The sequence below is a fragment of the Adiantum capillus-veneris genome, chromosome 4 (assembly GCF_014529385.1).
Source record: "Adiantum capillus-veneris isolate H3 chromosome 4, ASM1452938v2, whole genome shotgun sequence".
NCBI classification, from domain to species: Eukaryota; Viridiplantae; Streptophyta; class Polypodiopsida; order Polypodiales; family Pteridaceae; genus Adiantum; species Adiantum capillus-veneris.
The window spans coordinates 105,923,318-105,947,245 of record NC_140934.1 but is presented as its reverse complement, the minus strand read 5'-3'; the positions used below and the strand labels follow the sequence as shown (position 1 = coordinate 105,947,245).

At 43.0% G+C, this 23,928-nt stretch overlaps 1 protein-coding gene across 5 annotated transcripts; it reads right to left on the bottom strand.

Annotated features, from left to right (window-relative positions):
* Positions 1-277: 277 nt before the first annotated feature.
* Positions 278-22,316, bottom strand: LOC147459743 (ava biosynthesis cluster protein M-like). Of its 5 annotated transcripts, none has more exons than XM_086510959.1 (4): positions 22,063-22,240; positions 21,904-21,985; positions 1,888-2,061; positions 278-862 (listed from the first exon to the last, which is right to left on the bottom strand). In XM_086510959.1, exons 3-4 carry the CDS (start codon positions 2,051-2,053, stop codon positions 309-311), a joined length of 720 nt encoding a protein of 239 aa, XP_086367085.1. In that variant the 5' UTR covers positions 2,054-2,061; positions 21,904-21,985; positions 22,063-22,240; the 3' UTR covers positions 278-308. The 5 variants fall into 5 exon arrangements, 1 of the variants encoding a protein (XP_086367085.1); XR_015187907.1 differs by having other exon boundaries at positions 802-862; positions 1,888-1,962; positions 22,063-22,316; XR_015187904.1 differs by lacking the exon at positions 1,888-2,061 and having other exon boundaries at positions 724-862; positions 22,063-22,222.
* Positions 22,317-23,928: the final 1,612 nt, after the last annotated feature.

Genomic DNA, 23,928 nt, shown 5'->3' with positions numbered 1-23,928 from the left:
ACCTTCCAAAGAGGCTTTCCCCACTGGTTACCATTGCTTTCTAAGCATCGGCCTCCACTTCCATTATACTTGTAATATTCCCTCTCCCCCCCCCCTCAACACACACACACACACACACACAAATTCACATACACACACACACACACACACACACACACACACAAATTCAGAACTTAAATCCATGAGGACCACGATTTCCTCCTTACAATAGCACAACAATGCTTGTTCAATTTTTAAAGATCAACCACCGGTTTATACATTAATGGATATTTCAAAGTGAGCATTAAAGTCGTATTTAGCTTGATTTCTCAATAAACAAGATACATTTTGATACATGATGTTAGCAATACATATGTGGCGAGTAGTCCTATATATATACTTGCCATTTTATCAATAAAAGCGATGAATTGGCTTTGATCGTTAATCTTTGGAAAGGGTGATTTTGGGATTGGGACATTAAGAAACTCACACAACTTGTTCCACCCATGGTCTTTTTCAATGTCATAAATCAGAAGATTATGGGGTTCCACTTGGTCTTTTACATCATGAATATGTCGGAGGTAAGCTTGAATGCATATCTCTCTATCATTGGGCTTACCATTGAAGAACTTATCATAAAGTGATAGTTGAATACATTTGGTTTGCCATGGAGTAATAAGTTTAAATATAGCATACTCATGTGAGCATGTGATTCGTACTATCGTTCGGAAAAAGCTATCATACCACTTGTTAGGATCCCGTATGTTCAAGATAATCTTTGCATTTGGAAAGATCCTCACTAATTGTTTATAAGAACAAGTTCCAGGAAAATCAGCTATGGAAGCATAGCCATCTAAAAGTTTCTCCCAATATTTTGGATTCTCTGCGTAAAAAATAAAAAAATAGTTAAATTGAACTTGCTCATACTAAAGGCTAACAACTTCAATCTAAAGATCATGTAAAACATACCTTGCTAATGTAATTAAAAACCTATTAAACCAATCCTAATGTTTCCATTTAGACAAGACATTCACAAATTTTTGGTTTCACCAATTAGGTTTCCCTAATCTAATCTCAGAAAACTCAAAATTCTTTCAAAACATATTGAGTGCATAAATGAAGGGTGAGTTTAGGAAATGAAAAGAGATGAAGGTGGAAAGTCGAAAGACAGATAAAGGTGAAAAGTAAAAAGACCTTTTGTGTCTATATAAAGAGGTGTTTTTTTTCTCTTTCATTTTTCTTTTAGCGTTTTCTTCTCTTTTCTTTAACGTTCTCCTTGCACACTCTCTCTCTCTCTCTCTCTCTCTCTCTCTCTCTCTCTCTCTCTCTCTCTCTCTCTCTCTCTCTCTCGCGTAACGTTATATCTGTCCTTTTGAGCTAATACTATTGCAAATCTACATGCTTCGTCATTGCCCATTGCTATGTGCTATAGAATAGGGTATCATTGGTTTTTGTGTTAAGGGAATCTTTGAATCAAGAATACCTTTTAATTTTTGGTTTTACCAATTAGATAACCTTCCCAAAAGAACAAAAAAAAACTTCTCAAACCATCTAAAATTTAAGAGTGAAGGGTGATGGTGTAGAAACTTAGAAACTAGAATTAAGTACCCCTATCACCGAAGTGAAAATTGTATGTTGTACATAAAGAGGTTTTGTAGCATGTGTACAATGTGTATGGATTTTAGAATCAATTTCTGTTGTAAATGGGTCATGTAATTAAAAAGCCTTACAACTTCCTTCAATTTTTTGTTTTTAAAAGACTTATTTCAATTTATAAATGGTGTCGTCATAGAAATTATTTTTCAATGTCTCTATGGTGCTTCTCCTTTGTTTTCCCTAAATTTTCTAGATTAAATATCCACGATGAAAAGATTTATATGTACCAAGTAAAGACACAAAAGACATTACCAGTCATAAATGCTTTCATAAAGAGAGTTGCAGTTGTTGGCTTTGCAAGGTGCATACCATGAAAGCATGGAAACCCTAATAAATTCAAAGCTTCCATCAATGACAAGGTGCCCATTCTTGGAAATCCAAATAAGATCACTTGCAAATTTTGTGCTTCCTGCCGCATGGTAGGTTCTAAGTAAAGAAAAATTACAAAGATGTTTTAAATTTCCCTCAAATAGGATCTCTTAATACAGATTGTGTCACTTGTGTGACCCAATACTTAATGGCTAATCTTAATGAATTCTAGAATGAAACTTTTGTGTCATTTAAAACTTAATTTTATTGTTATAGTTGAAGATTTGTCCAAAAACATTTATGACAATGACGGTTGGGTACTTTGAAAAGCTACGTAGTCCATTGTCGGCATTAAAAGCCACAAACCAAGGAAAAAAACTGTCGCATCTCGTGGCAACTCCCACTAGGGAGAATAAGGAAATTGAAGAAAAGAATGGAAGTTTTTTTTTGGGCAAAACTCACGGAGATGTGAGTGAGATTATATCAAGAATAAGAAAAATTTACATTACAAGCTCTGCTCACAATCCCAGCCAGAGCAACCCAAGGATCATAAAGTAGCAAAGTAGACCATCAAAACATCATGGGACCGTACAACCCAGGTCGAATAGTGGAGGCCATCCCCAACATACCAAGAAACAATAAGCATAACAAGAGCCAATAAGCATACCATATACAGCCGATAGGATGGGGGCCATAATCCCCATCAATAAGAAACTTCTTGAGTTTCCACCAACGATGCACCACTGCCACCAGTACACCCAATTCCTCCAGAGGTACTCCATAGAGCTAGAGAGAAGCCATAAAGCCGGGAAGATGAATGGAAACCAGTGCACATGACACACCACCATCCAGGATAGTGCATGGAAGATGAAAGAACTGCAGAAAATAAGCAAAAAAGAGTAGATCTCAATCAGAAGCCACCATCAGGGCCACATCCTAGCAGTCTCTTCAAAGGGAACCAAGCCCCAGCAATGGAGGACCGCAAGAGCACCCGGATCCAAAGAGGAGCACTCCACCTAGCATGGGCAAGACGACGATGCCGCCGTATTGTTCTTTTTTGTGTAGAAGTTTGATAACCCCCGTATTGATCTGAATTGGGAGGACTTCATAGGACACTGCTTCTTCCCAGACAATAGCCAAGATGGGAGACATTACTTCCTTGAAGGCTTGGTAGAGCTCAGCAGGCAGGCCATCCAACCCTGGGGTTTTCTTGGTTTTCAGAGAGTCAATCGCCCGTTTGATTTCCCAAGTCGTGAGGTATGAGTCCAGTTGAGAGGCTACTAGGGTTATCACTCTAGCAACGGAGCTAGAGTCCTCAGGTTTTTCGGTAGGGCTGAACAGGTCAGAGAATTGGGATCTAGTGATTTTCAAGTTTTTGACCTCCGACATAGCTTTTCCAATGGCACCCTGAAGGTAATAAACCTAGTGAGCTAAATCATCATTAGCACTAGCAAACTATCACTCTCTAATCTAAGAAATCTGTCTATGTCTCGTGTCACCACTATAGGTCATCACGTTAAGAAATAAACCTAGTGAAATAAACCATCATCAACACTAGCAAGCTATCACTCTCTAATCTAAGAAATCTGCCGATGTCTTGTGTCACCACTATAGGTCATCCCGCCAAGAAATAAACCTAGTGAACTAAACCATCATCAACACTAGCAGAGTATCACTCTCTAATCTAAGAAATATGCCCATGTCCTGTGTTATCGCTATAGGTCATCACGCCAAGAAATAAACCTAGTGAACTAAACCATCATCAACCCTAGCAAACTATCACTCTCTCATCTAAGAAATCTTTCTATGTATTATCTCACCGCTATAGGTCATCACACCATTTTGTCCATCAAATGAATTCGAAATACAATGAAACTGTATGAGGAGTTATAATTGGCATGGGGACACTTTCCTACAAAGTGTGGAGGCCATCTACCAACAAGGTACCAAAATCATGATTCACCATGATTCATATCTTGAAATTGCAAAAACAGAACAATCTGGTGTATGTTCTCTTTTGTTTTGGAAGGTGGTCATTCTCACGGTGGCACCCTTTATCAACCGATATATCTATGGAGTGGAAGTTAGCTACTTTATGATGCTATGGCTCGGTTGGAACATGGCTGCCTATGTCATTTATTTTGGTACTTAATACACAAAAACTATTGTAAGTTTGGGAAAAGAAAAAAAGAAATATGAGTGATGAGCCAATTACAAAACCAACTCATGATATTGATGACACGCCACTAGGTCCACTACATGCGCAAGTTTTTATTAAATTTTGGAGAACAAGAAGAACAATTTTTAATCGATGTAGATAAAATCTCAAGAGATCTCAAAGATACATCCCATTAGGAAAATTTTGAACTCATTTGTGGGCATTTTAAGAGTGCCACATCATCAAAGTTGTACAAAAGAAAGAAACACGGTAGACCCCTCTAAATATTGCTTAGAACCCCATGATATGACCTATCATTGGAAAGTTCTTGAAAAATGGATTCTAAAGAGCCAAGGTCCGAAAAGTTTGGATGACTTCTATGAAATTTATGCCATTTTTTTTCAATCAGCGAGGTTTTGTTACCGTTATGGTAATCTAAAATCACCTTTTTCTTGATCTACATGAAGGCAATGTCCGATACATGGGAAGAGTAGATTCTAAATATCCAACCTCCGACAAGTTTGGATCTTATTTGCAAAAATTTACCGATCCCCACTTTTTGAAAGCTATGCCACATCAACAATTCTTACAAGGCCCATTTTTGAGTCCAAACTTTTCCTAATGGATGAGTGGTGAGTTCGAGATCTTTTACTTCACAAGGAACCGGGATAACTGCAAAGAGAACTAGTTCAACGACCATATTTATACGAAGGTTTAGGCAAATCATTGAATTTGTTATGGAAAATGCAATTCACAAAACTTGTACATTAAGATGGGACAATTAATTTCAGGAGTGGCAGTAATCTATGGCCTGATAGGGAAGATTTGCAAATGGGTGCAAAAGACTTGGAACATAGGATTCTATAAGAATGACCTTTTCTAGGGAGAGAAGGTGTATAGGAACCAAGTGCTACCTAATGCGACTCAAATTGTTAAAATTTGTTATTTTAATTAGGTTTGAAAGGCTAGAAACTGTCACATCTTCGAAAACACCATGGAACCTGCTAAACTTGTAAACTATTGCTAAAGAAAACTTATCTAGGTTAAGTGTAATTGTTACCATATACATGTGGTAGTGATGTGTGTGAACACACTAGGACCGCCGGGGCATTTTTTCCCTCTTTAGGCGGTTTTTCCCCCCGTGCATTGTATATACGCCCATCACTCTAGGGTTATCTATCTTTCCATTGCACACTAAGTAACACACTCTCTATTGTGTGTCTTGAGCTTCCTTCGTCTTCTCCAAGCTGTGTGTGTTTCTCTGCAACCCTAATTCCAACAATTGGTATCAGAGTAGGTCACGTCCTCCCGGGCTTAGTCACCAGCTGCTCCAGCACACGCCTGCTCACTTTCTCCGATTTCAGTGAGCTTTGGCGAGCGTTCACAGGTTGACAAATATTTTGGGAGAGATCAAAGAGCTCGATCTGCTCAGAATTTTGATTTGGGCTTATTTCGGCCTCCGTTTCCACTACAGGCAGTACTGCACAGGCTATTTTGTCATTTTGTGCAGAATTTTTGTCAATTCCATTTTCTGCATAACAGGTGCCTTATAGTCTTCTACGGTTTGTGCTATATAGCACAGGTTGTTCCCCCTCCGTTTCTCCTATTTTCGGGCAGTTTTCACATCAGGTGCAGCATTTACCATGGCTGACAACAACAACACAGATATGCTCAAGATGTTTGCTGCTGAGGATAGGTTGGATGGGGACAACTACCCTATGTGGGCTTATATGATACAACATGTTCTTGTGTCAAAGGGTGTCTGGAACATTGTGCAGGGCATTGATGTACGTCCTGGTTCTGAGGATGTAGGCGATGTTGAGGATGTTGCAGGTCTTGCTGCAAGGATTGCAGCTGTTAGAGTTGTTTTGCCTACGGCAGAACAAGCTCGTTGGGATGTTAAGGATGCGCAGGCTCATGCATTGATTGCGTTGTCTGTGAAGCGCACCATTGTTCCTCACATCCGTTCAGCAAAATCTGCAAAACAGGCTTGGGATATTCTAGCAGGTCTTTATGCAAGCCACAATGAGGCTAAAATTGCTTTGCTTCGTAAAGAGCTGGAGTCGAAGATTATGCATGAGGAAGATGATATGGACACTTTCCTTGCTAGTGTCAAGGATATCAATGAGCATCTTATTTCTGCAGGTGAAGTCATTTCAGACAGTTCGCTTGTGCACACTGTTCTTGATGCCTTACCAGATTCCTACCAGACTTTGGCTAGTACTTGGAGACTGATGATCCAAGGAAATCCTGAAGCTGTCAAGTTTGATGCATTATCCACATTGCTGTTGCAAGAGTCACTTTCTAGAAAAAACAGGACTAGGCAGCGTGCAGTTGAACAGGCTTTTATTGCTTCTCAAAGAAAAGGTGGTAACAGTAATGCAGCCACTTCTTATGGTTCTGCTGCGAGTGGCAAAAATTCTGTTCCTAATGCTTCTGCTGGCAGTACTTCGTCTGGCAATTCTGGTGATAAGGGTAAAAAGAAGATGCGTTGCCATTATTGTAAAGCCAATGATCACTTGATCAAGTCGTGTCCTAAGTTTAAGGCCAAAGAGGCTAAGAAGAAAGAGGGTGGTTCCACTGCAAATGATGGTTCCACTACAAATGCAACCATTGTTGAGTCTTCTGTGAAAGGAGACTGTGTTGCTGATGTTGATGCAGAATGGGCTTTTAGCGCACTTTATGTACTTTATGCACTTTATGTACCTGGGATCAAGAAGAATCTCTTGTCTGTATCCACACTTGCTAGACTTGGAGTTGTAGTCAAATTTGTGGATGACAGATGTACAGTTCATGATCTCAGTTTTGGTGATGAAATTGTTGCATCTGGCCTTTTGTGCCGTGGGCTGTATAAGCTCACTTTGTATGACAAGTGTGGACAAAATTTTACAAATGCTGTTGGAGATTCAAGGGCTATTTCAGATGCAAAACTTTGGCATGCACGTTTTGGTCATCTGAATTTTGCCAATTCGCTGCGTTTGCAGAAATCTGATATGGTTGCTTCTTTGCCGCCTCTTGAAGCACCTGTCAAACATGTTTGTGAAGGCTGTATTTTGGGTAAGATGTAGCGTTCTAAATTTCCAAAGGATGGTTCAGTTTGGGCCACATGCAGGTTGCAGCTTGTGCATAGTGATGTTTGTGGGCCCATGCAAACTCCGTCCTTGGGCAATTACCTGTACTTCGTGACTTTCATTGATGATTACTCCAGGCATGCATGGGTATTTCCGCTTAAAGCGAAGTCCGAAGTTTTTATGTGCTTCAAACAATTTCTGGCTATGACTGAAAATGTCTCAAAATGTACTATGGGCACCCTCCGTTCCGATCGAGGGGGGGAGTATATGTCTCATGAATTTAATGCATTTCTGGCTAGTCGTGGGATAAAACACCAATGTACAGTGCCTTATACACCTCAGCAAAATGGTGTTGCTGAGAGGAAAAACAGGTCACTGACGGAAATGGCACAATGTATGGTCAAAAGTCAAGCTTTGTCACATTCTTTTTCGCTTGAGCTTATGCATCAGATTGTTATGCTTTGGTTGTGTCTAGCTTACATGATGTTGAGGAGCCTCTGTCTTTTGATGAAGCATAGAATTCAGAAAATTGGATGGCTGCCATGCAATCAGAATATGATGCACTTATAGAAAATGACACATGGACTTTATGTCATTTGCCTCCTAGCAAAAAGGCCATTGGTACAAAGTGGGTTTACAAGTTGAAACGCAAGCCGGATGGTGAGATCGATCGCCATAAGGCTCGACTTGTTGCTGATAGCCGTTTTTCGGCTCTCTGTGATTGCCATAGTGAGTTATCTCAAATCACTCAAACATTGTGGTTACCCTCACCCTTTCACTGTATATAGGTGCGTGTGAGTTAGGGGACTTTTCCCATATCTCCTTACTGAAATAAAAAACCCTCAATTAGCTAGTCATTGGGCTAGTTAGGCCAAAAAAATAAAAAATATAAAAAATATAAGTATATTATGGCCCATGCGCATGTAAATATTTCTTTGTATATAGGGCCTAAATAAAAGATTTTTTCATAATTATTTTGCTATTTATTTAAATATTTCTACCTAGGTGTGTGTTATTTATGCTCTGTACATTGCCTCACCATTACCACAATTTTTCTTACCATTTTTCATACTCTTATTTCCATATAGAAATATTTTCATGTAAGCTTCTCTTATATTTGGTGTAACTCCACCCCAACAAAAATCCAAAAAAACTAGTTTTATTTATGTGTATATTTTTTCACTATTGTGATTTTTTCCTTCCTACATGTATTTTGTTTTTTTTCTAAAAAATTAGAATACCAAAAATATTTATCTTTTTATGGTAGCCTCATAATGAGAGAGATTTCTTTTGACCCCTTTATATTTTTTCCACTTATATTATTTATATTTGACATGTACATATTTTTTAGACCCCTCAATATTTGATTTTCTTAGTTGTACTATTCACTTATATCATGATCTCAACAATATCTTCAATTATAGACCTACCAAATAAGGTCAAGGGTAGGTGGCATGCATACATGCACTATGGAGGGCTCACTCTTGGAGGTATTCAAAAGAATCATCCAAAGAAGGACCCCACAAGGACCTTGTGCAGTGGAAAAAAACGGTCGGTTTTGCTGAATTTTTAAAGTTCACTTGCTCTCCGAATTTGAAAAGGTGATACAAATAAAAGTTGTAGCTCGTGGGCTGAACTTTTGCCTCAAATTTTTCATATTTGTTTGAGCTACGAGCTGTGAGCTATGATTTTATTAGTGGACCCCAGTTTTCCCATGCTATGCAGACACACTCTCTCTTCCACTTTATCATTTTCCTCTTTCACACACACTTCTCCACTCATCATCCTCACCTCTCTCACCACTCCTCTCTGCACCCTACTCACCTTCTCCTCAACCTTGAAGAATAAGAGAAACCATGGTGAACTCATACCTCCCACACACAATTCCATTCCAAAATTGACCACTTAGTCTCATTTTTCCTCCTCCAAATTACCCATATCTATCAAAAAAACCACAAAATTCAGTCTCTTCTCTTAAAAGACAGCATCATGGTGGTTGATTACTCAGCTTCAATTACCTTGTCTCTCAAGGAAGGTCAAGAGTGGAGAAAAAATGTACCGTCAAAGCTAGTGGACCGTCAACAAGCGTCAAAATTGGCCCTACTCAAGACACTTGGAGCATCAACCTTGTAAGAAATCCACCTTTTCTTACCTCTTAAGAGTTTTTCTTCCTTATTTGTATCCTACATGGATACTCCCATTGTAAATATCCAACTCCATTTGTAAATTAATACTAACTCTACTAACACTAACCCACTATGAAAAGTCCTATCACCTCCATTTCTCTCCTCTCTCTTTCCCCACGAACTTCTTGATAATTCCAAGCAAAAGAAATTAGATAAATTGCTGAAAATCTAACCCAACCATGGTTAGAGAAGTAACCCTAGCCTTCAAAATTGCTATAAAAGGAGGGTGTAGCTAGCACAAAAAAGGGGGGGAGAAGAAAGAGCACTATGCTATAGCTTGAGAAGCCAAGCTCAACCTCTTGAGAAGGAGCTCTTGAGTGGAATCTCATTGGCATTAGGCATATGTATGTGTTGTATTAGGGGTGATTAGCAAGGGAACTCTATGCCATTTGTAAGAGAGTGATCATTAAATTGAGAGTAGGAAATCTATCATTTCTCCTACTAAAGTAAGCCCAACATTTGCTGAATCAAGGAGGGTGAAAAGCATGGATACCTTGTCTCCCTTCCAACGTGAAGTCATGGACAATAATGATGTGTAAGTGTCTTGGTGTTTTATTTAAGTTCTTGATAGCTTGTCTCCGGGTATTGTTATCAATTTAGCCATAAATCCCACATGCTGTAAGAGGGCGACAGGGTGGAGAGGACTCCCCTGGCCTTAAGACAGTGATTGGGGTGGCTTTTTTCTTGTGATGTGTTGTGGTGTAATTTACTCAGGCTATGTTGAACAAATACTAATCTCACTTTGATTGGTCATGACAGATTTGTAAGAACACATTAGTGCAATAAGCACCCCCTTCTCCCTTCTCTCTCTTTCTTACATATATATATTTATGTTTGCTTGATCATTAACGATACACTTCAAAGCAGCCCGAGCACTCTCTCTCTCTCTCTCTCTCTCTCTCTCTCTCTCTCTCTCTCTCTCTCTCTCTCTCTCTCTCTCTCTCTCTGTTTTAGTGTGTGAGAGTGTTCCATTGATGTTAGGGTTAGTGTAAATTCCTTGCTTGTTTGTGGGTTGCTCTAACGATTCTCCTCTTTTGCGTCCTAGTTCGCTCTTAAACTAGGTGGTGCCCCTTGTGTAGTTGGGATTTGGCTGTGGGTTTGTTGTTTTGGTTTGTGTTGTGTTGTGCCCTAGCCCCATTGAGCAGCACGGGAGCCTTGAAGGGTGTCTAGAGGTTGCTCTTCTTGTTGCCCGCCCCGGACCGCCTCATTGCAAAGGGTTATGCACAACAAAAAGGCATAGATTATGAAGAGACTTTTGCTCCCACTTGTTGTATGACTACTGTGCGTTTTCTATGTGCATTGGTAGCTCATTTTGGTTGGGATGTACATCAATCAGACATTGTTACTGCTTTCTTGAATGGTGACATATTTGAGGAAGTTTATGTAACGCAGCCTCGCGGTTTTGTCATAAAAGGACAAGAGGATAAAGTGTGCAAATGTAACAAGGCTTTGTATGGGTTGAAGCAATCTCCTCGTGCTGGGTATGAGAAAGCTGACACTCATTTGGTCAAACAAGGCTTTCATAACAGTCCAACAGACAGCACATTGTATGTAAAGCGTGAGGGTGATGTATTTCTCATCGTGGTTCTTTATGTTGATGATTTGCTAATCACTGGACCAAATGAGAGACATATTACTGAATTTAAGGCTGATTTGAATGCTACTTTCAAGATGAAAGATTTGGGGCTGTTGCATCATTACTTGGGTATACAGTTTAAGCAGTGTGATGGTGGTATTGCCTTGTGTCAGAAAAGTTACATAGAGACATTGCTATGTAAGTTTGGACTTGAGGGTTGCAAACCTATTGCCACTCCCATGGAAACAGGTTTGAAGTTGAGTCTACATGATGCTGGCGATCCTGCTGATGTCACTCTTTACCAAACTGCTGTTGGTTGCCTCATTTATGTATGCAACACGAGGCCGGATATTTAGTTTGCAGTCTCACAAGTCAGCAGATTTATGCATAGCCCAGCGTCTAAGCATTGGCAGGCTGTCAAGAGGATTTTCCACTACCTTAGTGGCACTTTACATCTTGGCTTGTTTTATCCCAAGGGGGGATCATTGCCGCCAGACTTACATGCTTTTTCGGACTCAGCTTGGGCTGGTTGTTTTGACACGCGAGTGTCCACAAGGGGTTTTTGTTTTATGCTTGGCAGTTCATGTATATCATGGTTGAGCAAGAAGCAACCTACTGTGGCCACTTTGAGTTGTGAGGCTGAGTACAGGGCAGTCTTCACAGCTACGGTTGAGTGTGTATTGCTCAGACGCCTTATGGCTGATTTGGGTGTTAGACAGGACACTGCCAACACTATCTACACTGACAGTCAGAGCGCATTGGCAGTTGCGAGGAACCCAGTTTTTCATGCTCGCACAAAGCACATTGAGGTGCATTACCACTATGTCAGGGAGAGGCTCTCAGCAGGAGAGATCAGCTTGGTTTATGTGCCAACACAGGACAACCTTGTAGATCTTTTCACAAAGGCATTGTCTCGTGAGAAGTTTGAAGCTTTCCGCAAAGCTTTGGGCTTACTCCCCTTTGTGGATTGATCCTGTCCTCAGGACATGGCACTTCCCTTTACTCATGTGCCAACTCTTGTTCACACTACAACACTACATGAAGATATCGACGCGTATATATCAACGGCCATGCTTTTCCACGTGTATATCGACGTAATTAGCGTGCGTCGCTATATGCGTCGATATATGCGTCGCAGTGTACGTCGATATACGCGTGGAAAGGCTTTATTTTTCACGCGTATATCGACGCGTATATCCACGCGTATAGCGACGCAAAAAAATTTGGGGGAAAAAAGTGAAACCCGCGCGCAGGGGCCATTTTCGCCTGCTCAGATCTTGGTTGAAACCTGCTGCGCAGGTATTATGTCCATCTCTGCCCCCCCCAACCCCTCCCTCTCTCTCTCTCTCTCTCTGTCTCTACATCGTGTGTGTGTGTGTGTGTGTGTGTGTGTGTGTGTGTGTGTGTGTGTGTGTAGGAGAGAGAGAGAGAGAGAGAGAGAGAGAGCGGTGTGTGTGTGCGTGCATGTGTGTGTGTGTAGGAAAGAGAGAGAGAGAGAGAGAGAGAGAGAGAGAGAGAGAGAGAGAGAGAGAGAGAGAGGTGTGTGTGTGTGTGTAGGAAAGAGAGAGAGAGAGAGAGAGAGAGAGAGAGAGAGAGAGAGATAGAGAGAGAGAGAGAGAGAAATGTGTGTGTGTGTGTAGGTAATCAAAGAGAGAGAGAGAGAGAGAGAGAGAGAGAGAGAGAGAGAATTAATGTATTCTTAGGAAATTAAAATTAAAGAAAAAAAATCAAAAAGAGAAATGAAATGAAATGTTATATTAACGTCTTCGAAAGGCCAAAGTGACCTATGAGACATGAGACAAGAAAGTTACAATGGGATGGATCTGATTCAAAGTCAGAGTAAGAAGATGACAAAATAAAATATTATGGAATCCTAAACTGCTGGGTGTGGACTAAACGGCTAAACCAGCTAGCTGGGATAGGTAGATCATAGGAGATCCAGCATCTGTCGTTGGCGGATCACATCAATCTCCTCCATGGTCAGTAGTCTGACAGGGCGTTGTGCATGTCGAGCCTAAGTGACCTAGCTAGATCCTCTGATGCAGCCTCTGTCGATGTTGTGTAGTCCTCCGCAGTCATGGGCGTCTAGATCTCCCTAGCTCAGTCGCTCGTTCGATCAGTAGAGAGATAGGGAAGTAGAGAGCGAGAGAGAGAGAGAGAGAGAGAGATACGAAATAGAGAGATAGAGAAAGAGAGTTATATATATATATATATATATATATATATATATATATACATATATATATATATATATATACATATATATATATATATATATATATATATATATATATAGAGAGAGAGAGAGAGAGAGAGAGAGAGAGATAGGGAAGTGGAGAGCGAGACAGAGAGAGAGAGATAGGAAAATAGAGAGAGAAAGAGAGATAGCTAGCGAGAGCGAGATCGAGAGAGAGAGAGAGAAAGAGAGATAGCTAGCGAGAGCGAGATCGAGAGAGAGAGAGAGAGAAAGAGAGATAGCGAGAGCGAGATCGAGAGAGAAAGAACGAGAGATAGGGTACGTAGATAGAGAAGAAACTATGGAACTAAAAGAGGCAAAGGGGTTTTGCTTGCTACATGCATTGCCATGTACACCTGGGAGTGCACGTATGTGTCTACCCATATAGGATTTGACCAATAAAGACGAGATTTTGACCCGGTGGTCCTGATCTCCGTACACCTCTTGACCGAGGTGTACGGAGATTGGGCAAGACTAGAGAATGCGAGGTAGTTTACATTGTGAGGAGTATATATATATATATATATATTAAAACAACATTCATTATCATTGTAGATGGCAACGTCATCAACTAACATGGAGGAAAAGATTGCATGCTCGTGCACGCTCTGCAAGTATCAAATCCTGCGCAAGCGTAGGATATGTAATGAGCATGTGCACAAGTATGGAGAGTTTGCTAGAGAAACCGTACAGAATCTGCGATACGACTCCTACGGAACGGGCATTGATTTCTGCAACATAGCACCTACATCTGAGAGAGAGAGAAAAAAGATTATGCGTGAAGGTCCGACCAATATAGATCCATGGATGGAAGCATAAAAAGGCTCACAGACAGAAGACGACGGCATGGAGGAGATGCTGGATGCCTTCTTCTAGACAAGAGAGGAGAACGCGAACGAAGCAGCACCAGAAGCCGTGCGCCTATCTCCTGAAGACATGTTGAGGAGGTTGTCACGTCAACCAATCTATGAAGGCGCCAAAATATTTGTGCTTCGTACTTGTCTGGCGTTTTTGAATCTTCAGTCAGTGTACGGGTGGTCAGATGCAAGCGTCACTGCTTTGTTTAGGTACGTAATTTACAAAAGAGATTTTTCGATTGCAACGGTGATGTGCTCGGAGAGCTTTTTAATTTAATGTGGCTTAAACAGGTTATTGCGGGAGCAACTTCTCCCGGCTGGCAATGAAATGCCCCCCTCTAGGCCAGACGCAAAGCAACTTTTGACCTCAGTTGGCTTGGACTACAACAAGATTCATACATGTCCAAATGATTGCATTCTTTTTCGTAATGAATTCGCAAATTGTCTATCGTGTCCTAAGTGCGGAGCAATGCGCTACAAACAAGATGCAGTTGGCGAGACAGTGCCAGCTAAAGTGTTGCGGCATTTTCCTATTATTCCTAGGATAAAAAGCATGTTTCGTTGTGCTTCCATTGCAAAGTTGATGCGGTGGCATTCTACGAATAGATCCACTGACGCAACATGTAGGGTGCCCGTTGATTCAAAGGCTTGGAGGCACATTGAAGATACTTGGCCACATTTTAAGAGTGAACCACGCAATTTGCGTTTGGGCATGGCAATGGATGGAGTTAATCCATTTGTCTTGAGAAGCTCGTCATGGAGCACTTGGCCTGTGTGCCTTATCAATTACAACCTCCCGCTGTGGCTTGTCATAAAGAAGGGTCATTTGATATTAAGCTTGATTGTACCTGGTAAGTTCAAGGCAAAACACATGGATGTTTATCTAGCTCTACTAGTTGACAAGCTCCAGGAGTTATGGCATGGGATCGACATAGCAGATGCGGTTGAACCAGTAGGACAACAGCATGCAAGGATCCATGGACTTCTTATGTGGACTATGCATGATTGGCCAGGATACGGAGAAGCTTCTGGTAATGGTTATTGATTTACAAAATTCTCCCTATTCACAAGCCCTTTGCCTTGGCCTGATTCATGCTTTAATATATGCAGGGCTAACAACTTCGGGATACAATACATGTCCAATTTGTGGGCAGTCCTTGGATGTGCGCTATTCTGCCTCTCTTCGAAAGACAATTTATCAAGGCAACCATCGTTATCTTCCAGATGGCCATCACTTGCGCGAAGGTCAGCTTGGTCGCGTCGAATGTCGTCCTATGCATGTACAAGAGTGGCGTCGTCGATGGGAGCAACATGAGGGGCAACCTGTTCCAGGAATGAAACCTTGGATGTGCGCTATTCTGCCTCTCTTCGAAAGACAATTTATCAAGGCAACCATCGTTATCTTCCAGATGGCCATCACTTGCGCGAAGGTCAGCTTGGTCGCGTCGAATGTCGTCCTATGCATGTACAAGAGTGGCGTCGTTGATGGGAGCAACATGAGGGGCAACCTGTTCCAGGAATGAAACGTTTGTCCATTCTCCATACATTGCCATACTGGGGTGATCTACTAATTAACCATTTGCTGGATCCAATGCATATATTCAAGAATGTGGGAGAGCTCCTCTGGAAGAAAATCATGGGAATGAAAGACAATCGAGCTTCACGAGATGATTTGCAGTCAGTTGGAAAGATGCCAGAGCTATGGCCTTTTACCAATGCAGCTGGACAAAAAAAACTTCCAAGAGTGCCATGGGTACTGCTAAAAAACGAAGAGCGACAAGTGAAAAGGGTGATTTCAAAGTTCAAGACACCAACAGGGTATATGCGATGTCTCAAGACAGCATTCACCTGTGACGATCAACTGTCAGGATTTAAATCGCACGACTGGCATAAGTTCTTGCAATTCATTCTTCCAATTGCGATCAAGGGGTGTTTAACGGAGAAAGTGCCGACCTGCATCACAAGATTTCAGAGCTAGTGCGGTGGATCTCTTCCAAGGAGATACGAGAGCTGGAATCTATTGCAGTCGCAAGGGCTAACTCCATTGAGGCAGTTTGCATGATTGAGAAGTATCTACCCACAAGCTGCCTAACTATCCAAATACACTTGCTTGTCCATGTAGTAAATGAGGTTGCAGTGGCAGGTACAGTTCACAACCATTGGATGTTCTTTCTAGAGCTGTTCATGAAAACACTTAAGGGTTTTGTTCGCCAAAAAGCGCGTCCAGAGGGGAGCATGGCAGAAGGATGGCTGGTGCAAGAGTCTCTTGTATTGACGACCGAATTTCTATCCATTTTTGACCTAGAAATGCCTCGACTGTGGAGCGATGAGGAGGATGCAAGACTGGTGGGAGAGGAGCCGCAAGGGCAAGGGGTGCCGAAGAAAATGAACCTGGCCATGCGAGAAAAGATCATGAAGTTCTGTATACTAAATTCAGCGCCAATGCAAAAATGGCTTGAAAGGTACGAAGAAGAGAAAGAGAGACGCAATAGGGAGTGACAGGATTTTAGGCGAAGTTGAACGACTAGAGGCTTACCCTTGCCAGACTATCTCGCTCCTCTACCTGAATTCCCTACAATGACATGGTTGGACAAGACAGTGAGAGCAGCTCGACAGATCGGAAAACCCATATCTCTAGAAGAGGAAGATCTGGCTATTGGATGTGACTGGAAGTATCATACATACATGGCACTGTGGTCGCATGGAAAGCATTTCAGAACACAAAAAATTGACAGCAGAAGAAACACGTTTGACACTGGGGTAATGGTTAGTTTCATGCAAAAGAACAGGGCCAGTGCTAGAGACACAAATGAAAGCACTAGCAACCTGGATTACTGTGGTCTGGTGTCAGATATCCTGAAAGTAAGCTTCAGGCGGTTTGAGATGTTTTTGTTGGATGTGAAGTGGTTCAAGGTGATTACTTCTGGTCGCAATGCAACGGTACCCAGAGATGGACGAAGGTATGGCACATGAAGCTGACAGATATATGAGGGATGACGCAGACGAGCCAGAATTGACACTTGTAGATGAAGATGCAATGGATGAAGACAATCTGCCAGAACGAGTTGGGACAGAGTTATGTTTGCAATTAGAGATAGACGATGATACGGTGCAAGATCTTATCGATGATGTCTCACTCATCGAGGCCTAGGACTGTAAGTGTTTGTGTGAAGACGTTGATTTAAAATTAAGCTTAAAGTTAATTTAAACAATTGTGTTCTGACGCTTTATTTTACTTTCTTTGTGCAGGACTTAGTATAGCAGACCAGATTCCAGATCCCGCTTCCATGAGTGCAGATGCATTCATGGGCTTCGTTACACGAATGACGCATGCTCAGATGGCAGACGCTTCTCAGTACTAGGTAGCCAGAGGCACGGGTACTACATCTCCGGGCTTCACACCGGAGGGTCCGACGCTTAGGAGGGGGATGCCAACGAGGGGGAGGACGCCTATGGGTACGACGCCTGCTTCTCCCATCACGACCGCTTCGACACCTAGGGGTGGGACAAAGGCGGGTACGTCCTCATCTTCGCAGCACAGGCGAACTCGCCTATCTCGGCGATCGTCAGGTGGAGGTGGTGGTTGCTGTGGAGGAGCGTCCACAGATGCTTCGACCCCTCCTCGCTCACGACCCCCGTCCTACCCAGGCACACCTCTCGACACACCTCTTGGCACACCTCGAACACCTTGGGGGGCATACGATCCTAGTGCCTCCAATCTCTATACTGTACAGGCAGATGGTTCTGTTGACATGTATAGAGTCGGAACTGAGATGCAACAACGGATTTGCCAACTCGCGGAGCTGCAATTTTTGACCAGCCTTCTGACGTCTTGGGGTGATCAGGATGGGGACAAAGTCAATTACATAGTGGAGACCATCCTGAGAGAGTACCAGCCTGCTCCGCGTTCTTCCGTTGTTCCGAGGATGTGGATCAAGGATGTTGCACGGGACACCGGGAAACATCGACGAGATGCAGCTCGGAAGGCTTTCAGGACCAGCTCGTCGAAGCCTTCGGGCATCCCACACGAGACGTGGCTGCAGATCAGGGAGGATGAGCGGATAGCGGACACGCGGTTCAGACAGTAGTGTGAGGCCGCGCAGGTACGACAGATGACCAGGGGGACATCTCATCTTGGCAGCGGAGGCTTCGACACCTTTCGCTATGAGTTTGTGAGTTTCTAATCCAATCTTAACTATGGCGTTTTTTAAAACGCGATGAATCATGTATTCTTATTACTTTGATTTTTGTATAAACGCAGAATCTTGCGATGCATCGAGCTCCGTCATGTCAGGAGGAGTCAAATGGATATCGCAGAGATATCTATGAAGTACTGAATGATCTTGAAGCTTCAGGAGAGCCTGTAGACTGGGAGGCCTTACAGTGTCGCTGATTGCTTGAGGTGAGACGTTAATATGTGTGAGTTGATTTAATTAAGTAAGTATATGTGAAGTAATATCCATACTAATTTTGTGAGTTGTCCTATGTGCAGGTTGCCACGCCTAGTCATTAGTGGACCGGATTTCATATATATGCTTTGTGAGACATAGATACGCTTCTGTGTCTCTTTTTTGTACAGACAGTTATTGTTTTTCTTATGGTTATGATTATTGTCATTGTCATTGTATAGACATGGTTATTTCTCCTATTCTTGTATAGACATAGTTATGGTTCAGGTTTTGTTAATGGTTATGTTTAACTTTCTGGTTATGCTTTTAAGTTATGGTTATGGTTCATTATGGTTATGCTTTTAAGTTATGGTTATGGTTCGTTATGGTTATGCTTTTCAGTTAGTACGGTACCTGTCTTTCATTGGCCTTAAATCTCATGTGAGATCCTACATGGATAGCATGTAGGAGGCGTATACATGATATGGTTTTGTTTGAAAAGTTTATGTAAAAACAAAGGGAACTCTGCTGAAATTTTTGTGCGTGGGAGCATGGTTGATTTTGGTGTTGCTCGCTTTCTTGGGCAGAGGGCAAGAAGTCTGGCTGTGGCTGTGTCCATCTTTTAACTGGGCACAGGCCAGGCTACCTGCCCTCTACCCAAGAAATTCTTTTTCTGTTATGGTCGTCGCTATCTGCATCGCTATGTGCATCGCTATGTGCGTCGCTATCTGCGTCGCAAATAGCAACAGGTTCACAGGGACACGGATATCGACGCACATAGCGATGCAGTGCGTCGATATCTGCGTCGATGACACCTTTTTTTGTTGTAGTGTCACCGCATCACTCCAGGGGGGATTTGTTACCATATACATGTGGTAGTGATGTGTGTGAACACACTAGGACCGTCGGGGCATTTTTTCCCTCTTTAGGAGGTTTTTCTCCCCGTGCATTGTATATACGCCCATCACTCTAGGGCTATCTATCTTTCCATTGCACACTAAGTAACACACCCTCTATTGTGTGCCTTGAGCTTCCTTCGTCTTCTCTAAGTTGTGTGTGTTTCTCTGCAACCCTAATTCCAACACTATTCCCCGTTACAAATTTTGAAATTCAACTCTAAATTTTAAATTTGAAGGGGTAGGGAATGGTCATTTAACGACCATTTCCCATAATATTAATGACCACATGGTGACCAGTGGAGGTCGAGAGTTATTGTGGGAGTCATTATTATGGGAATGACCACCATTCCCAGCTGGCAAGGTCGCTTGGAGGGAGGATAGGCATAGACAATGGTTTACATGCAGAGATTGCACTAGCTGAATCTACAAAGATTGACTACAATAGTTTACTGCAAAAATTACATTCCGTAAGTTGACCTGGCAAACGTTGCTTGGTCGTTCCATGCAATCGTTTGCAAAAGATTAAACAACATTCTGCGTACTGATATGGCATGCATACGAGGGTTGCAACACTTCATTCCACAGGAGAAGTAACAGGGGAGGAGAGCCTAGATCTTCTGCTCCCCTAGCTAGAGACCTTGACGGTGACAAAACTTGCAAAATTTAATGAAATTTAGTGACTGTAAAATCTTCCACTTCCATGTGTTTTCCAAGTTTCTAGAAAAGAAGTGACTTGAACTAACTGCAAAGAACCGATGGAATTAATTAGCCTTGGGATTCCGATGGAATCTACAGATTTGAGAGCAAAAGGATCAACGGCTCTGTGCATCCCTCGGCTAATCCCCTTTCTCGCCATCATTTGCTACTGGCCATCATCATCCTCCATCCATGCTTTGCTTTCGTTGTCTATCGCACCCCACCATCGCAAGATCCTCCTCTTCTTCGAGCATCGTAGAATCCTCCGCTCGATCTCATGCAGGCCATGGAAGCACTCCCTATGTCATGCAGACGACGAAAGCTCTCTCTCTCTCTCTCTCTCTCTCTCTCTCTCTCTCTCTCTCTCTCTCTTTGCTGCCTCCCATGGAATTTTTCACCTTGCAGTGTTTAATCCTTGTCTACAACCACCCAAGAAAGAGAGACACAAAGAGGCCTTCAAAGGGATAACTCAAGATGCCTGCAAAGTTTGAGGCATGTCACTGTCATCGCCTCTACGCCATTGTTGCCTCTACGTTCTCTCCTTGCGGGGGAGTGGACAATGTAGAACAAGCGAAGATGTTTGGGAGATAGTCACACAGGGAGACAATGGGAAGAGCACCCTTCCCCTTTTCTCGTTGCGTAGACCAACTCCCAAAGCCAAGATTTACTCACAATAGAGAGAGAGAGAGAGAGAGAGAGAGAGAGAGAGATGTAGAGCACACATGGAACGTTCAGCCCTGCATCCGATGGCAGAGTGAACGCATTAGGCAGGTCGTCACATTGCGCACATGAGCTGCTCTGGCCAGCGAGCGTTGCCAGCTGACGTATATGGTACAGAGCGCAGATCAACCAAAGAGCTCCACGTAAAGCTGTTGCAGCTTTTGCAGGCCTGGAAGTTCTTCAGGTGATCTCCCGCCATGCGAACGCAGCAAACTGTTGTTGAACGGGTTGAAGGGGGGGGGGGGGGGGCTCCATTGCGGCCACAGCATTGGCTAGCCGTTTCTGTACGCGCAGGGGCGTGGTGGGCCTTGCTGTGCTGGAATGCCCTTTTTCATCGAACCTCCCTCGTGAACGGCGCATGTGCGCACCATAAGAGTCCGCACACAACAAATCGAAGGAGAGAATCCGAGGGAAGGGGCTCGCGCAGAGAAACATTTGAGCATCCACAACTAACTACCCGTTTCCCCAGATTTGCATCCGTTGCTGGTCTTCTCGTCAAGCATACCCCCCCTTTCCCACCTCAAGGCTTTGATCAAGAGCATCTCCTCAGATCCCCTTAATTAAGCACCTCCAAAAATATTGGGCGCAACCTACTAGGGGCACATGTGAATTTTTAAAGAAAACGCAGAGTACTCTGATGTACACGAAAGACGGGAACAAACTCAACTGCCTTTCCACGAGTGAGGCAACCCATTATATTGATAAGTAGAACTAACTACACACTATCTTGGCACATAGGACATGCGTTCACACCCGGTGGGGGGGGGGCGGCGGTCCCCTATCCCCAATCATACCTAGATAGGTATGCGGTGCCTCTCGAGCATAAGCTCATGATGTTGTGCATTGTATGGAAAACATTGTGAAAGACTCCCTTTTCCTACATGAGAAAATTTCTAAATCTTCTTGTGGGGGCTCAATATGTCACACGCTAACTTAGGAAGGCGTTCAAGGCAACCGAGGGGAACGTAGAACATAATTAGAGAACCGCAGGAGCATCTAGCGTGTATCAAACAAGAAAGCCATGGAAGACGGAGACCAAACTCAAGTTCTCTCCACGAGTGAGGCAGCCCATTATGTTGATAACTAGAAGGAGTAGCACACTATCTTGGCACACAGGACATCAAGGCCATCCGGGCACACACCACAGTTTACAAGGAAGAAAGCATGCGCACCAGTTGGAAATTGCTTTGATCGTCCTCCAATCCAATGAAAAAGCTAGCCTCCAACGTAAGTGCACACCTTCCTTGCCAGCAGCTGCGCCATGCCATGCATCATACTGATCAAGAGCAATCCTTATTCACAAAGTCTCTCAAGATCAGCAATGCCCTCACCAAGCTTAGAAGAAGGAAAGCGGAAGCCCGGAGCCACGCCATGGCCGCCATCTACACCTCCGCTGTAGAGAGAGAGAGAGAGAGAGAGAGAGAGAGAGAGAGATTGCCCTCTCTAAAAGAGTCTCTGTATGCAGGTCAAACTGGGCCACAGAGATGGAGATGGCGAGAGAGAGAGAGAGAGAGAGAGAGAGACTGTATCTAGATAGTCACGTCTGCACGGAAGTGAAATCAACTCGGAGTCCCCGTCCACATAGTACATTCATTAATGGGAGATGAAAGTACAGGTTTAGAGAGAGAGAGAGAGAAGAAGAAGAAGATGAGAAGAGAATTTTAACGTCGTAGGGATCTATCCCAAGAGACCTCAAAGATCTATCCCACTAGAGTTGAATTCAAGACCTATTATTCAAGAGAGAGAGAGAGAGAGAGAGAGAGAAATGCCATAACCAATTTACCACACTTGGGTGATAGAAATCTTATACCATTTTCCTCCTCTTATTAACACACTCACATACATACCCGAGAAAAAGAGAATTTTAACGTCGTAAGAATCTATCCCAAGAGACTCAAAGATCTATCCGACGAGAGTTGAACTCAAGACCTCTTATTCAAGAGGGAAATGGAATAACCAATCTACCACACTTGGGTGATAGAAGACTAGCCGTTCTCTCTCCTTGTGTTTTTTTGTTGGAGAGAGAGAGAGAGAGAGAGAGAGAGAGAAGACTGGCCGTTCTCTCTCCTTGTGTTTTTTTGTCGAAAAGAGAGAGAGAGAGAGAGACACAGACATATAGGGAATCTGAGTGGATTTTACTCTCAATTTCTTTTTCAAAATGGGTATCTCATTGGTCGAAGATGCTTTCTCTCTCTCTACATCTGCTACTGTAGGCTTCTCTCTGTCATGCGATAACTGCAGCTAGGGGTCGCCCTCGTTTTTCCTCAGGACTATATGACACGGGCATGGGGACATGGGATCTATGGTGAGAACATCGAGCGTCATAGATCTTGTCGGTACCACAAAAAGTAATCTCGGGTATAAAAAGTAATCTCGGATACCCGAAATTACTTTTGGTCACATTTGGTATAAGAGTAATCTCAGGCCCATACCATCACAATAAACACGCGGGTGCTCGTGGTTAGGGCATGGGAGTCGCAAAGGTGAGGTCAAGGGTTTGAGGGTCGGCCGCGAAGTAATCTCGAGTACCCGAGATTACTTTACTTTGCCGCGCTCGAGATTACTTTGCCACGATCTACGGCTCTCCTTCATCCCATCGTAGATCCCACCCCCTCAATGCCCGTGTTTGATAGTCCCCAGGCTGGTCTTTACGCGAGAAGCACTGCAGATTGTCGAACTGGTGCAAAAGGGGAGTAGCCTTAGTGTGTGTGTGTGTGTGTGTGTGTGTGTGTATGTGAGAGAGAGAGAGAGAGAGAGAGAGAGAGAGAGAGAGAGAGAGAGATGAAAATGGAAAGAGAGAGAAAGTGTTTCCACGGCTGCTTCTTCCCTTTTTCCTTGGCCCTCTCCTTTTCATGATTTTTTTATTTTCTATCAGCTAGCACCGCCTTCTAAAAACAAATGATAACGCCTACTAGCGCTCTCTAAAAAAAGCAAATGATGACGCCTACTAGCACTCTCTAAAAAAAATTCATTACTACAAGAGACTCTGTCCACCAACCCTTTCATTTTTACCCCTGGATACCCTTCTTTGCCTGACTTGCTCCTCCCCTACATCCATCACCTCCTCAATCCCTTCCTTCCGCCACCTTCTCCTCCCCAACCTCCTCATCATCATCTATATCAACGCTCCTCCCAGATGACAAGCTAGTGCAAGGATTGGGCGACAAGGCTTCGCCTAGGTGACTTGGCACAAATCC

Bases quoted from the DNA above. Each gene is read 5' to 3' on its own strand.
- LOC147459743 (XM_086510959.1), bottom strand. From the start codon at position 2,053: ATGCGGCAGGAAGCACAAAATTTGCAAGTGATCTTATTTGGATTTCCA. The intron at 863-1,887 runs GTAATGTCTTTT...TTTTTTACGCAG, and splicing joins TATGAAAGCATTTATGACTG to AGAATCCAAAATATTGGGAG.